Source organism: Silurus meridionalis, chromosome 19 (assembly GCF_014805685.1).
Source record: "Silurus meridionalis isolate SWU-2019-XX chromosome 19, ASM1480568v1, whole genome shotgun sequence".
In the NCBI taxonomy this organism is placed as follows: Eukaryota; Metazoa; Chordata; class Actinopteri; order Siluriformes; family Siluridae; genus Silurus; species Silurus meridionalis.
The window spans coordinates 7,720,175-7,734,781 of record NC_060902.1 but is presented as its reverse complement, the minus strand read 5'-3'; the positions used below and the strand labels follow the sequence as shown (position 1 = coordinate 7,734,781).

At 37.6% G+C, this 14,607-nt stretch overlaps 1 protein-coding gene across 4 annotated transcripts in view; it reads left to right on the top strand.

Moving 5' to 3' along the window:
* iars1 (isoleucyl-tRNA synthetase 1) overlaps nucleotides 1-14,607 on the top strand; it is an 85,919-nt gene that overhangs the window by 52,889 nt on the left and 18,423 nt on the right. For all 4 annotated transcript variants that reach the window (XM_046875179.1, XM_046875180.1, XM_046875178.1 and 1 more), the window contains 3 exons: nucleotides 1,946-2,048; nucleotides 2,201-2,284; nucleotides 10,687-10,861. In XM_046875179.1, coding sequence (XP_046731135.1) covers nucleotides 1,946-2,048; nucleotides 2,201-2,284; nucleotides 10,687-10,861 — 362 coding nt within the window. The remainder of the gene's footprint in view (nucleotides 1-1,945; nucleotides 2,049-2,200; nucleotides 2,285-10,686; nucleotides 10,862-14,607) is intronic.

The window sequence follows — 14,607 nt, the reverse complement described above, 5'->3', positions numbered from 1 at the left end:
ATCTGACCTTCCTGCTTATATTGTAGCTTGAAAATCTGTATTAGGCATTGACCTCAACTGTACTGTAAATGCGAATTGTCCATGTTTTCTTTGTACTATACGTTCCATTAAACTAGAAATCTTAAAAATAAAGTTGCATTAGTTATGCACATTACAGATTAATGTTTCCTATTAATTTATTTCTAAACATTTTAATATCACACATGAGGGGGAACTAAGGCAACTTTAAATTTTAATATAATACAGTCTGATGAAATGCAGCATTTACTGTATTTTTCAGACTATAAGCCGCTACTTTTTTCCCACGTTTTGATCCCCGCGGCTTAAACAACGAAACGGCTAATATATGAATTTTTCCTGGGTTTTTTCCAGGTTTTACAAACTTCAACCCAAAAAACTGAGCGACATAACATTAGACCAATTAAATTTCCGAACGGAAACGAAAAAACGCACCTCACCTGTGTTCTGAGCTGCACGGCATCGGGAGAAAAACTGTCACCGGTGGTGATTTTTAAACGCACGACGATGCCAAAAGATAAACTCTCGAGAGAAATAGTTGTGAAAGGAAGGTGGAAGACAGTGAACAATGACTTTCTTGGTAGGCTACTGTTTAGATACAAGCCGTTGTAGCGCGTTGAGTCTGGGTCATGGGAGAGCTCGCTAACTCCAGTTGCAACAGAAATCATATAAGCACAGACAGGTTTCCAAAACTCATGCTTTTTTATTTTTCTTGGCAACAGCGTTATGAGTTAGTCAAACAAAACTTAGAAATGAGCATCAGAAAATAATAAGGACATATTCCTCGGTCTTGCACACATGCAGTAATACCGGAAAAATGTGGCGGCAGCCTATTGCCAAAATACCGCTCTGTTTTTAAAGGAGCCACAACATATTTCACCCATTACACAGTGTCTTTCGTTGAAGCCTGTGTAAAGTTCATTAGTTTCAGTGTATATGCGGCTTATAGACAGGTGCGGCTTATTTATGTTCAAAAGAAAAATATTTGTAAAATTCAGTGGGTGTGGCTTATATATGGATGTGTTTAATAGTCTGGAAATTATGGTACTTTTAGCCCATGTCCCTCAATCAAGTAAATTTTTTTTTAGCCCCTCTGTAGAAAAAAGTTTGAACCTCCCTGAATTAGAATTTTTTTTTTTACTAAAATATAAATTGTTACTGAAATCCTACCCCTCCAGTGAAAAGAGTTTCTAATATAACAAAGCTACCGCCCCCCACAAATCTTCAAGTGCTTGGTTTCAGTGACGTTAATAAAAACACTGAGGTCACATGATCATGGCTCGTGCTCATTAGAAAAACTCAGTGGTTTCCATTTGACTCACAAGATGTACTTAGTTGTAGGAGAAGGGGAAGGGTGTTTTTTCTTTTACTGCATTCCCATCGCATGAGTTTTAAGTCCTTTAACAAAAAGTAAAGATGATCTGTTTATTAAAATAAATGTATACAACATTAAAGATTTAAGAAGTGTTACGGTTTTGTTTTCTTCCCATGCCGAAAAACAAGTTGTATTTAGGAACTAAGGAATGAAACATACAGGAGCTTGTTGTTGGAAAATAATCAGCAGGCCGGATACTGTTACGACCCAAGGGTTGATCATTTTCCCTTATGCATTATACATAATATAATAATTAAAATGTGTTTCAATTACATCATACTACAGAAACTTAGCTTCGTTAAAAAAAGTACATGTACCTCACAACAGCTATAAACACCAAATTCCCTCCCCAGTACTATCTTGCCGGTTCCATTGATATTGAAGATTATATTAATTATATGCTGTGACATTTATGATCACTAAATCTAAACCATTTTGAACACAAAGGACTTTTTTTTTTTTCCCCTGAAGTTTTTTTTTATTTATTGTTTGGCTGATTTAATAACACCAGTGTCATTTGTCAGTAACACAAATCTTTGTCCTGACTTTCAGAGAGTCACTGATTGACCAGCGCATCGAGAATGCTGTATCCCAAATGCAGTCTGTCATCGAGCTGGGTCGAGTGATCCGCGACAGGAAAACTCTCCCTGTCAAGGTGCAGCCTTATTAATCACTGCTCCTTCTTTATATAGTGCAGCTTTTAGATAAGAAATTCACTCCAGTGACATACATCTCTCTACTTTCCCATCGTGTGTCGCACATGCCCAAATTTCAGCGACGTTCTGATGAGATGTTTTGTATTTTTAGTATCCCCTCAGGGAGGTGGTGGTCATCCATCAGGACCCTGAGGCTCTTGGAGACATTCAGTCCCTGCAGAAATACATTCTGGAGGTAATTTATTCCACACATCACACAGCTCTCATACATTTCAATCTGTGAAACGCTTGGATTCATTCTGCACATCAACTCATGCCGCACATCCTCAGCATATCAAGTTATTTTCAGTGTGATATTTATCAGCTGTTTTGTAGCATTAGCCTCTTGCACCTTGCAAGTAAGCAAGAAAAATTGTAAAGGAATTTGGAATTTGGTGAAGCATGGTTACATAATTCCTTATATGTATGTGTGTGCTGCAGTTATGCAGTAAATGGTTGCTTGGAGTAGTTAGATATTAACTCACTTACTTATTTACTCACTTACTTACTTACTCACTTACTTACTCACTTACTTACTTACTTACTTACTTTCTCACTCACTCACTTACTCACTCACTTACTTACTCACTCACTTACTTACTCACTCACTCACTTACTTACTCACTTACTCACTCACTTACTTACTCACTCACTCATCACTTACTTACTCACTTACTTACTCACTTACTTACTCACTTACTTACTTACTTTCTCACTCACTCCTTACTTACTCACTCCTTACTTACTCACCACTTACTTACTCACCACTCCTTACTTACTCACTTACTCACTCCTTACTCACTCACTCCTCACTTACTTACTCACTTACTCACTCACTCACTTACTCACTCACTCACTTACTTACTTACTTTCTCACTCACTCACTTACTCACTCACTTACTTACTCACTCACTCCTTACTTACTCACTTACTCACTCACTTACTTACTCACTAACTCACTTACTTACTCACTTATTCACTCACTCACTTACTTACTCACTCACTCACTTACTTACTCACTCACTCACTTACTCACTCACTCACTTACTTACTTACTTTCTCACTCACTCACTCCTTACTCACTCACTTACTCACTCACTTACTCACTCACTTACTCACTCACTCACCACTCCTTACTTACTCACTCACTCATCACTTACTTACTCACTTACTCACTTACTTACTTACTTACTTTCTCACTTACTTTCTTATATGTATGTGTGTGCTGCAGTTATGCAGTAAATGGTTGCTTGGAGTAGTTAGATATTTACTTACTTACTCACTTACTCACTCACTTACTTACTTACTTTCTCACTTACCTACTTACTCACTTACTTTATTACTCACTCACTTACTCACTCACTCACTTACTAACTTACTCACTTACTTTCTCACTTACTTTCTCAGTTACTTACTCACTTACTTACTCACTTACTTTATTACTCACTCACTTACTCACTCACTTACTTACTCACTCACTCACTCATTTACATACTTACTCACTTATTTACTCACTCACTCACTCACTCACTTATGTGTGTGTATGTGTGTGCTGCAGTTATGCAGTAAATAGTTGATTGGGGTAGTTAGTTATTTACCTAATTACTTACTTATTTACTTACTCACTTACTCAAGTACTAACTCATTTCTTACTCACTTATTCACTCACTTATTCACACATTTACTCACTCATTTACTTACTGTGAGGGAGTGAGTGAGTGCATGAGAAAGGTAAGAAAGAGTTATATATGTATATATATTTCAAGTCAAGAAGTTTTTGTCATTTCAACCATATATATCTGATACAGTAGACAGTAAAATGAGACGTTTCTTTAGAACCCTTGTGCTACATAAAATAACATAGAGCTTAATCACAAAGGTTTCTTCCCCATAACATCATTTTTTCTTGCCCCAGTGGCCCCATACTGCTCATCGGGGATAAATACACATTATTTACTTGAATTCTTAAATTCTGTAAAGCTGCTTGGAGACAATGTCTATTGTGAAAAGCGATTTAGGAATAAACTTGACTTGACTTGACATACAGAACACAAAGCTAAGGACTAAAGTAAGTGTCCTCGCCACATAAAGTGCATTGTATGCAACCAACTGCAAACAGTGCAGAAAAAAGACTGTGAGGATAGACAACAAAAGACAGTGTGGCGCACAGATACACAAAATAGTGCCGTCCAGTAAACCTACTGTATAATGTTGTACATTATACAGTATTACAATGTGCAAAAGAAAACTGTGTACATGAGTGTACTTTTACATATAAATGGCAGTAGTAGCAGTCAAAAGGTGCAAAGCAGCATGTAAACGGTATAATATGATTCAAAATAAATATAATATGGGTGGTGGAATGGATTAAGATGAGTAATCAGTGTGTGTTGAGTTCAGGTTGTGCAGTTCAGTAGCACACAGTTAAGTGTGTGTATGTTAGGGGTGGGAGAAAAAATCGATTCACCAAACTATCGCGATTCTTTTTAAAACGATTTTGAGATCGATTTGTTTACCTCAGAATCGATATATATTTAATTTTTACCAGAGAGGTGGCGGGAAGACGTTACCGCTTTTATTCCAACAGAGGGCGTATTTTGTTGTTGTCTGTATTAGATGATGATGTATCCATTTTAAGCTAGCACGAGAAAGCAAACCCATGGCAGAGGCAGGAGAGTAAACCTCTTTGAGAATTGTTTAACAGATAAAGATCCTGCTTTAGTCACAGACAATGTGTCTAATATGGTTATCGCTGCCCAATTAACCAGCTTTCTCCATATTAAGTCGCGAAGCGCACACCCTCAGTCTGGCCTCACAGCGCGCACTGGAGCTGCCCGCTGTCGCAAAGTTACTCGGACGAGTACGATGCATCACTGGATATTTCCATGGATGTGCTGCAGGACTTCATGTTTTGCAGGAAAAACAAAAGTTACTGGAGCTCCCTGTGCACAAACTTATAACAGACGTTTCAACGAGATGGAATAGTGCCTATGACATGGTTGAACATTTTCTGGAGCAACAGGCTGCAGTAACAGCTGCACTGAGAGAAGAGAGAGAATGATATTAGCACCTTGAATGAGTTGGACATTGAAACAGTTTAACAGCACTTTTATTTTATTTCAGAGAGTATTGTTTTTAGTTATTTTGTTGCACATTTGAATATTATATTCAAATTTTTGGTACTTGAAAGTTTTATGGTTCAAGGTTCTTTATGCACTATGTGTATGTTTATGCTCCAGAAATAAAAATTCAGAAAGATTTGATGCATTGTTTTTGTTAATATAACTCATATACAGTCTCTTTAAGGGTATGATCAAGTATTTTCCCATTGTCTAATCTTTATTAAGCAAACAAAAATTACAATTTAAACAATGAATCGCAATAGCTACAGAATCGCAATATGTATTGAATCGGCAAAAAAGTATCGGGATAGTATTGAATCACCAGATTAGTGAATCGTCCCAGCCCTAGTGTATGTGCTTGTATAGTTGAGTTCTGTGTGTTGAGGAACCTGATGCCTTGAGGAAAAGAACAGTTACACAGTTTGGATGTGAGGCCTGAATGCTTCGGAACCTCTTTCCTGATCTCTTACCATCAGTGAAGCGTGTGTGTGAGGTGTGTGGAGTCGTTAACAGTGCTGTTGGCTTTGTGATGCAGCGTGGGGTGTAAATGTCTGTGATTAAGGGGAGAGAGACTCTGATGATCTTCTCAGCCGTTCTCACTATACTCTGTGTAGGGTCTTGCGATCCGAGACATGCAGTTTTTAAACCAGGTAGGTTTGTGTCAATGGCGAACTTGATGTGATTCGAGCTGTGCATTGCTGCACATTGGTGAGTCAGCAGAGTAAACAGCAGTGGGCTGAGCACACAGCCCTAAGGGGCCCCAGTGCTCATTGTGGTGGTTCTGGAGATGCTGTTCCTGATCTGGACTGAATGATGTCTCCCAGTCAGGAGGTCCAGGATCCAGTTGCAGATGGAAGTGTTCAAGCCCAGTAGGCTCAGCTTTTCAATCTCGTGCTGAGGGATGTTTGTGTTGAATGCTGAACTGAAGTGTAGATGTAGAAGATGTCAGTGAAAACATTTACTAGCTGTTCTGCCAATTCACTGAGCACTCTGGAAGGTACGTTGCCTGGACCAACAGACTTCCGTAGGTTAACTCTACATAGAGTTTTCCTCTTTTCAGCCATGGATAGACAGACACCTGGTCACTGGGTGGAGGGGTGGTCTTCCTTGCCTCCATGTTATTCCGTACCTCAAACAACAGAGTTTGTTTGTGAATGTGCTTCCCCGCTACCACTAGAAAGATCTAGGTTTGTAGCAGTGTTATTTCTTCCTACATGACTGTTCTGTTGTAATGGAGCACAGGAAAGAGTTGATGTCAACACAAGAGAGCAAACACAACAAAACCTGCCATCCTTCACCTCTCAGCACCAGTGGTGAGAATGATAGTGGAGGTGGAAGTCTGGAACTAAAAATAGCAGCTCTGTCACTTTGCGCCACACGGCTGCTATCGATCTGTTCCAAAACCTGTGTGTTTGTGTATGTGCTCAGTGTATAAACTACACATCCACTGCATGTTCAGTAGCCATGTCTCTACCGATAATGATTATACAGTATGGGAGAAAGAATGCTTGGTGATGTGATTGTTGCCATGGTTACATGGCAAGTTATTCTTATCGCTTTTTATCAAAGAATTTTGAAGCAATGTAGCCTAGGGAAAAAAAAATATATGTGCTTATATGATTTCTGTTGCAACTGGAGTTACAACTCAAGCTATCCCATGACCCTGACTCAACGCGCTACAACGGCTTTTATCTAAACAGTAGCCGACCAAGTAAGTCATTGTTCACTGTTTTCCTCCTTCCTTTCACAACTATTTCTCTCGAGAGGTTTTTTTTTGGCATCGTCGTGCGTTTAAAAAAAAAACGTTTTTTCTTCCGATGCCGTGCAGCTCAGAACACAGGTGAGGTGCGTTTTTTTTTTTTTTTTTTTCCGTTCGGAAATTTCATTGGTCTAATGTTATGTCGCTAAGTTTTTTGGCTTGAATTTTGTGAAACCGGGAAAAACCCAGGAAAAATTTATAAATTAGCCGCTTCGTTGTTTAAGCCACGGGGTTCAAAACATAGGAAAAAAGTAGCGGGTTATAGTCCGGAAAATACGGTATTCATGACATAGTTTCTTTACTCAGACATTTAAAAAAAATAATCTCCACCGGAAAATCACTAAACATTTGTTTTACTGATTCGCCAAGTTTCAAATCGGCAACAAAATCCGCCATGATGCATACATCCGGCAATTAACCCTCTGGGGTTAAATTACTTTTTTGATGGTACAGATGAGAGCAATACATAATTCGAATCTGTAAAGAGTCTTATTTAATTTGTATACACTCATAATAACAACAAAATGCTGTGCTTTTGTAAAATAAAGAAAACAAACAGGGGCGCTCTCTGCCATCGCTGTCATCTCTCTTCACGGACACATAAATAAAACAACCTCAATCTTGAATCTGAATCGTCCTGAGAATACTCATCCCACAGGCATAAATGTAATTATAGAAAGCTCAGAATGTCTACTTTCATTTTAATCAATTTCGCATTCAAAAACAAATATTGACTGATTACATAATCCGTATGAAAGTTAGAAGAGGTACAGTTTCTCTGGTATCATGTCATTAACCGTCTGTGTGGAAACATAGCAAAAGTTTAGTGTGGTGTCCAGATAACTTACGTAATTTATAAAAACAGAATTACTTTAAAACAATCACAATCATGCTCTTCATGCTTTATGTTGAGAGGTTTCACTATTAATAAACATAACATTTGCATAAAGCTTCCATATTTGTCCATGCCCATGTTCATTAGAGTATTAAAACCTTAAAGTTGATTCATTTCCGGTACATTTAGACAGATATAAATGTGCGATGAAGCAAATATTTTAATCGATGGACAGTAATAAACAGTTGCCCCACAACATAACTAACTAGCTAACCTGGCAACGAGTTAGCATGGCTGGGAGGATCTGCAGAGGATTCATTTGTCAAATATGTTTTGTATGTAGTGAAGTGCATTAGCACAGATGATTATCATTCCCTATTCAGATGCCAAAGTCAGTGATTGGGAGGCGTGACGTCACATGACACGGAAGGATAAGAAAGTAAAGGACACCCGCTGGGCATTCAGAAGCTAGTATTTTCCATGGGCATTGTATAAACTATATAAACAATATATTATTGAATATGCATGATATTGCTGTCAGGGACACTTTATAATATCATCACTCTTCAGGTTCCCTGCAGGGTTTTGTGCAGAACAGCTGTCTTCTGAGGTTGAGCATTTCGAACCTTTCCTGTAGGAATGACTGATGTGTGCAGTCAGTTCAGCACAGTTGTTAGCCACAGCTTGAATGAGGGTACTTAAGCCAGCGTGTAGAGCTGCTGGACTTTATTGATGCCAGGAGCTTCACAGTAGCAGCAATATGTAGATGGACCTTTGTTCAGACTCCTCAGGGCAACTCTCACACAGCACTCATCATGAGGATCCTATCTAGACATGTGCCAATATTACAATATCACATACATTTTTTTTTTTTTAACAATCGGTTTCAAATACAATGCGGCTCCTTTTATCCGTTCTTTTGTCATTGTAACCAAGTTATCTAAACATACAGCTTGAAAATCCTGTCAGAAGTGAAGTAGCCTGATAGCTTTTTAAAAGACGTCTATAAACTTTTGAATGAAAATCCTCTCAGAAATTCTGTAAATCGTGTTAACCGTCTGGCTAGAAATAAAATAAAAATAAGAAAATAGTTCCTATCCTCTTAAAAATCATTTCAGGTTATATACTGTAATGTTAGCAATGTGTCAAGCATTGCTAAAGAAAATAATTAGAATTAATGTACATGGTTTCAATATCTATAACTATCAATAATATTCTGTCAGGATAGCTAGTATTATTGAACATTGTGGAACTTTTTTGAATATTGCTTTAATATCATCTTAAAATAGTTGTAAATTGTTAGCTTCCAGGTTAACTTATGTTACAGTAGCTAGCTAGCTACTGTTCCAACTTGTAGGAATGTATAAGTATGACTTTTTGAAATTTCTTCAAGGTCAGCTTGTTATCTAGATTTAGAGTGAGAAATGTAAATAAATAAATTATATATTTATTTCAGAAATACTTTTCAAGTGTATGCTGGCTAGCAGGTTATCATTGATAAGACACTGTTCTCTTGTTTTTCTCTGAAATTCCAGGGAGAATCTGAGTGTTTCGCCTCAAACGATTTCTGAATAAATTGTTCTAGCCTTTTAATGTAAAATGTATAAATAGTACTATTTGTTTCTTTAAGATTACAGAGAAATTAACTTTTCATGATGTAGCATCTGGACTTCTATGATAAATGTATACCTCCAGGGGGCAAAATGCTGTAGATTTTATATATTTTAGTCTATGTTATCCAATGTTTTAACTAACCAATGGTCTACATGACAGCTTTATAATGTTTTAGCGTTCAGCTCCATTGTGACTTCATGTTAATGTTTTGTAAATTACAGGCTTACTATGTTTTAATTCATATCGTAGGTCTGTGCCATGTATCTGAATAGCAAGATGGGATTTATTCAGGATTATTTAGTAATGATATTTATTGCAGTTTGTAGACATCACTATGGCTAAGGACACTTTAATTTATTCCTTTACTTTTGAAAGAAAATGGGTTTATTTTATTGCACATGGATGCTTTGTTTGTGGCTCTCTCTAAGACAAAGGATGATACAAATACGGCACAAATACATCACACATACTGTCGACATTAGCCATGCTTTATTCACATCACATGTACAGCCCGGTCCTAAGTCCTACATTACAATGACTGGACGTAGGCTGTTAAATCTTTCTAGTTAGAGCTATGTAGCCCTGGTAGTAAATTTTTTGCTTGGCTGTTCAATTTAGAACATTTGTGTGCAAGGCAAAAGTAGCATCGTTACGGAAAATGGCTGGATTTCTCTATAAGTGAAGTTTAAGGGCATGTGCTAAATCACACTTCATCGCATTAAACAACCCTAAATCGTATAATATTGAAGTCTTGACTGCTGTAAATGTAAACTTTCTACATTAGAGCATTAATCACAAATGTAAATATCCATCATGTTGTCTTAGATACTAATGGAAGCAGCTTGCACACTGAAGTAAAATGTACATATGCAACCCTTTCTAGATTGATTTATAGCATTTCTTACCTAGTGCAGGCTTCTACCTGGCAGTTTACCATTTGGCTAATCTAGTGTCCTGCAGCCATTATATATGCCGGATTTTATTGTGTTTTGCGTCCTTGTTTTGAGCGATATCAACGTGCTTTGTTAAGTGCAAGCACTTTAACTTGTAAACATTTTAATGCGCGTGCTTACTTTACTGCATCAGCAAAATCATTCCTTTAATGTTTTGTTCTATAATGATCAATAAGTGAAAGCCCTCAGCACAAAGCAATATACTGTAATACAATATTTACATCCCCATACTGCCTCCACATTCTTGCCTCACCTGCTGCATATAAATGCGCTGAATCATGCTTCTAATGGCTGCTGCACTTTCTCTGTTTGCAGGAGCTGAATGTGCGGCAGCTCACCCTATCCACAGATAAAGATAAATACGGCATCCGGCTGCGGGCCGAGCCTGACCACATGGTGCTCGGAAAGAGGCTGAAAGGAGCGTTCAAATCTGTCACGGCCGCCATCAAAGAACTGAAGAGTGAACAGCTGGAGGCCTTCCAAAAAACGGGTTTGTACTGGGGCTCACATAAACCTGTGCTTTCTCAGTGCTGTAATCATACAGGGCTTTTACAGTGTATGTGATGTGCACATCCATATTAAAAGCTGTTTACAGATCACTGCCAAGTAAAATAATAGCTTAATATTAACAACAATGGAAGTCTACACAGATGGAGTGAAAACCAACATAAAATGTCTTGGTGAGGTGCGAACTTACACTGAGTCTCTAGAACAGCTTTAGTGGAAATTAGTATCAGTCTAATGTGAGAAACATTGTTCACCTTAAAGATTCTGTTCAGTGAGTGTTGTCTTACATAGCAGTCCTAGAGCTGCAATAGGTTAAAATCGTCTGACTTAAGTTTAAGCAGACCAAAGATTAAACCCTTTTTACCTTTTCTTTTCCTTAAACTAGTTTGTTTATTGTCCAACATGGAACTATCACGTAGAAAGTTGAGAGATTTAGTTGGGAGGGGTTTAAAGAACATTACAACCAAATTTCTGCCAAATCCTGCCAAAGTTTATCATTGGGTAAAACTTGGTCCTAATTTAAAAGTCAAAACTTGTGAACTGTGTTCATCATCAGGATCAACTGGTCAAAATGTTTCATGATCTGCTAAAGATGCATATTTTTGCTACTTCTTTACCAAAGTTTGTTCAACCTTCAACCAAATTTGGCATAAATCATTTTGAGATCTTTTTGAACACAAATGATCAAAATAGCTTTAAAGTTGAAAACACCTTTCCTGCAACACGCTGAGAAATGTTACCATGTTTTGAACATGGAAAGTGGTAAAATTCTAGATTTAAAAAAAGGTCTAGATAAATACATTTTATCAGCGGGTTGTCATATTATAAGGCAAAGCACCAAAGGTGTTGATAGCCACCCTGTGGTTATTTTACCTTTTCTACCTTAAAAAATTTGTTTGTTATTTATTTTTTTTATTATTATTTTTACTAGATTCTTTATGGCAGCTTATAGACATGTCACACTGTTTGAGAGGGTCTAAGGAACATTAGTTGATCAGGGTTTATCTCAGCAATGCAATAACATCTCAAAGAACATTCTAAATATGTTTAAAACCACACTCTCAAATGTACTTAATAATTTTATGACTGCCCAATTTGTGCTCAAAAATTGTAGCAACTCGTAGGTTTTTTTTACACATGATCACAGGTCAGAGTAGCAAAAACAAAACCAGAGGTCACAGAAGGTCACAGCTGCATCAGCAATGCCACCCCGCTGCCCATGTGTTCATCTAGTACAGTGGTCCCCAACCCCCGGGCCACGTCTGTGGGTCAATTGGTACCGGGCCGCACAGAAAGAATACATAACTTACATTATTTTTGTTTTAAATATTATCTGATTCTGAACGATGTTTTATTTTGGAAAATTACTGGATTCTCTCCGCCACATCTGTCTATTACTCGCTCTTGATGCATGTCATGATGCCTCAGTCACATGTCTTACCTACATCTGGTATGTGCTGCTCCGGCCCCTAACACATAATACATTACCGCTAAACTCAAACCCCCAAGTGAGCTAAATGAACAAAAAACAACACAGTGGATTTGCGTTTATTATTATATTTAGAAAATACCCGTTTTTTTATGCGTTCGTATTATGTTATTTTGTTGTATTTATCCGCCACACCTTAAATGCCAGTCCGTGAAAATATTGTCCGACATTAAACCGGTCCGTGGCGCAAAAAAGGTTGGGGACCACTGATCTAGACTTTTCCTCTTACAGCCAGAGAGTTGCACCACAGCCTACAAAACATACAGGAGCCCCCAAAACAGATTCGTCCTGGAAGAGACCTTTTGTTTTGATTTAAACATTTAATTTCTCACTGCAACTAATGCAACACTAATAACTTATTTGTATGTGGCAAAGAAGTCTGTATGATGCACTCAGCCACACATGCACACAATATCATCTTTAGCTATTTGGCAAATCCTTCTCTCTGAATATCTCCTTCACACCTCATTACCTTCATATCCTCCACAGTGTCCTCGTGTGTACATAAATCAATGAAACTAAATGAAAGAGAACATCATAAAACAGAATTATTTCCAGTGTTTGCTTCTGATGTCAGTCTGATACCAATATGAAGACTTTAATCAAGAGAATCTTTTTGTTGTTCTTATAAGTCTATAAATACTGTTTTAGTTCACATATTTTGTTCTAATAGCTTTTTTCTCAAACATTAATTCCAAATCATAGGAACAAATTTCTTAATTTATGAGTGATTTGTTTTTATTTATTTCTGTTTCACTTTTTTTCTATTCCATTTCCTGTTATGGTAGGTGGTTTTTATAGTCTAACAAAGCCTTGGTATATTTGTTATTAAATTTGCTATATTTCTAACAAAATCCTTATTGTTCTCCAAAGAGGAGAAATCACATCTCTCTCACACCAATATAGATCAGCAATTTGGATGACATCATTCTGCACTTCAGCTTGTCATTAGACTCAATCAAACACTGTCTATACTCTCAACATGATTAAAAAAATTACCTTGCTGTGGTTTTGGTTGAACGTATGAAAAAGCTTGAATTGATTCACTTTGAAAAAGGAGGTATTATTACTCAGGCTCTTATCTGTGTTACTAACGGACAAAGTTTAATTGCAATGACTATTAAAGAAGGTGGAGGAGCCCAGATTTCCTGTTTCATTGGAAAAGAACATTGGAAATGATCATCATCACTGTACCCTCGCAACATTGTATATCTGCTATAAATGAACATTCGGTGCAACCCAGATGAGGATGGGTTTCCTCTTGAGTCTGGTTCCTCTCAAGGTTTCTTCCTTATGCCATCTCTGGGAGTTTTTCCTTGCCACAGTCACCTCAGTGTAAAGCTTTTCCCAACCGTCAGAGTTTCTTTCTTGAGCTACCGCTAGACATTCGATTTGACTGCTCCCATGCAATATCCTGAGCAGGAATTACCAGGGAGTCCAAACAAGTATGGCATATGGATGTATTTCTTAATAATAGCACACTAGTTATAGTCAAGCAGCAACATTTCATTTTAAATCTTTTGGCTTGCACCCTCGCATTTTTAAAGATTTTGCCCGAGAGGGAGTTTTGCACTCGGGGGTAACAGGGGAATTGCATCAGTTTGTGATTTTTGATATTTGAAGTAGAAAGCTGTGTTTTTCCAGGCTTCAAGCTGAAAGCTATCAAAACCCCTATTTGAAGTGGGTGGTAGTTTTTAATAAGTCGTGCGTTACCTGCCTTGCGTTCTGCTTCCTTTGGCCCCCGAGCGTCAGCCAGAAAGAGCAAAGAAAAACACAACCAAGCGCAGAGATCTCCGATTAGCGCAAGGATCTGATTGCAGTGTTTCAGCACGCCTGCTTGAAAAGCACTTTCACACCTCTTTTACAGAACATTGGCGCTTTAATAAGGTACAACGTGGGATGAGGCTATGAAATGTGAAATGGAAGGGTCAGAGCAGGATGAGAGCAGAGATCTGAAGAACAAAGAGTGCTAAAAGAACGGACTTATTGTGTAGTTTCTAGTCCGTTTGAAACATCAGATGAAAGCAGATGAATTTTCTGTTCTGTAAATGTTCAGTTTGTAGTCAGGACAAAGTGTTTAGTGGCTTATTTAAAAGAAAACATTACAAAGTGTAACAGGGACGATGAAATGGATTGGGGGGGGGGGGGGGGATAATTCTTTTAGATTTGTATTTTTAGATATAAACAAATACGTTTTTTTTTTCCTACAATCACACATCACTCAAAAAAAAAATTTCTCC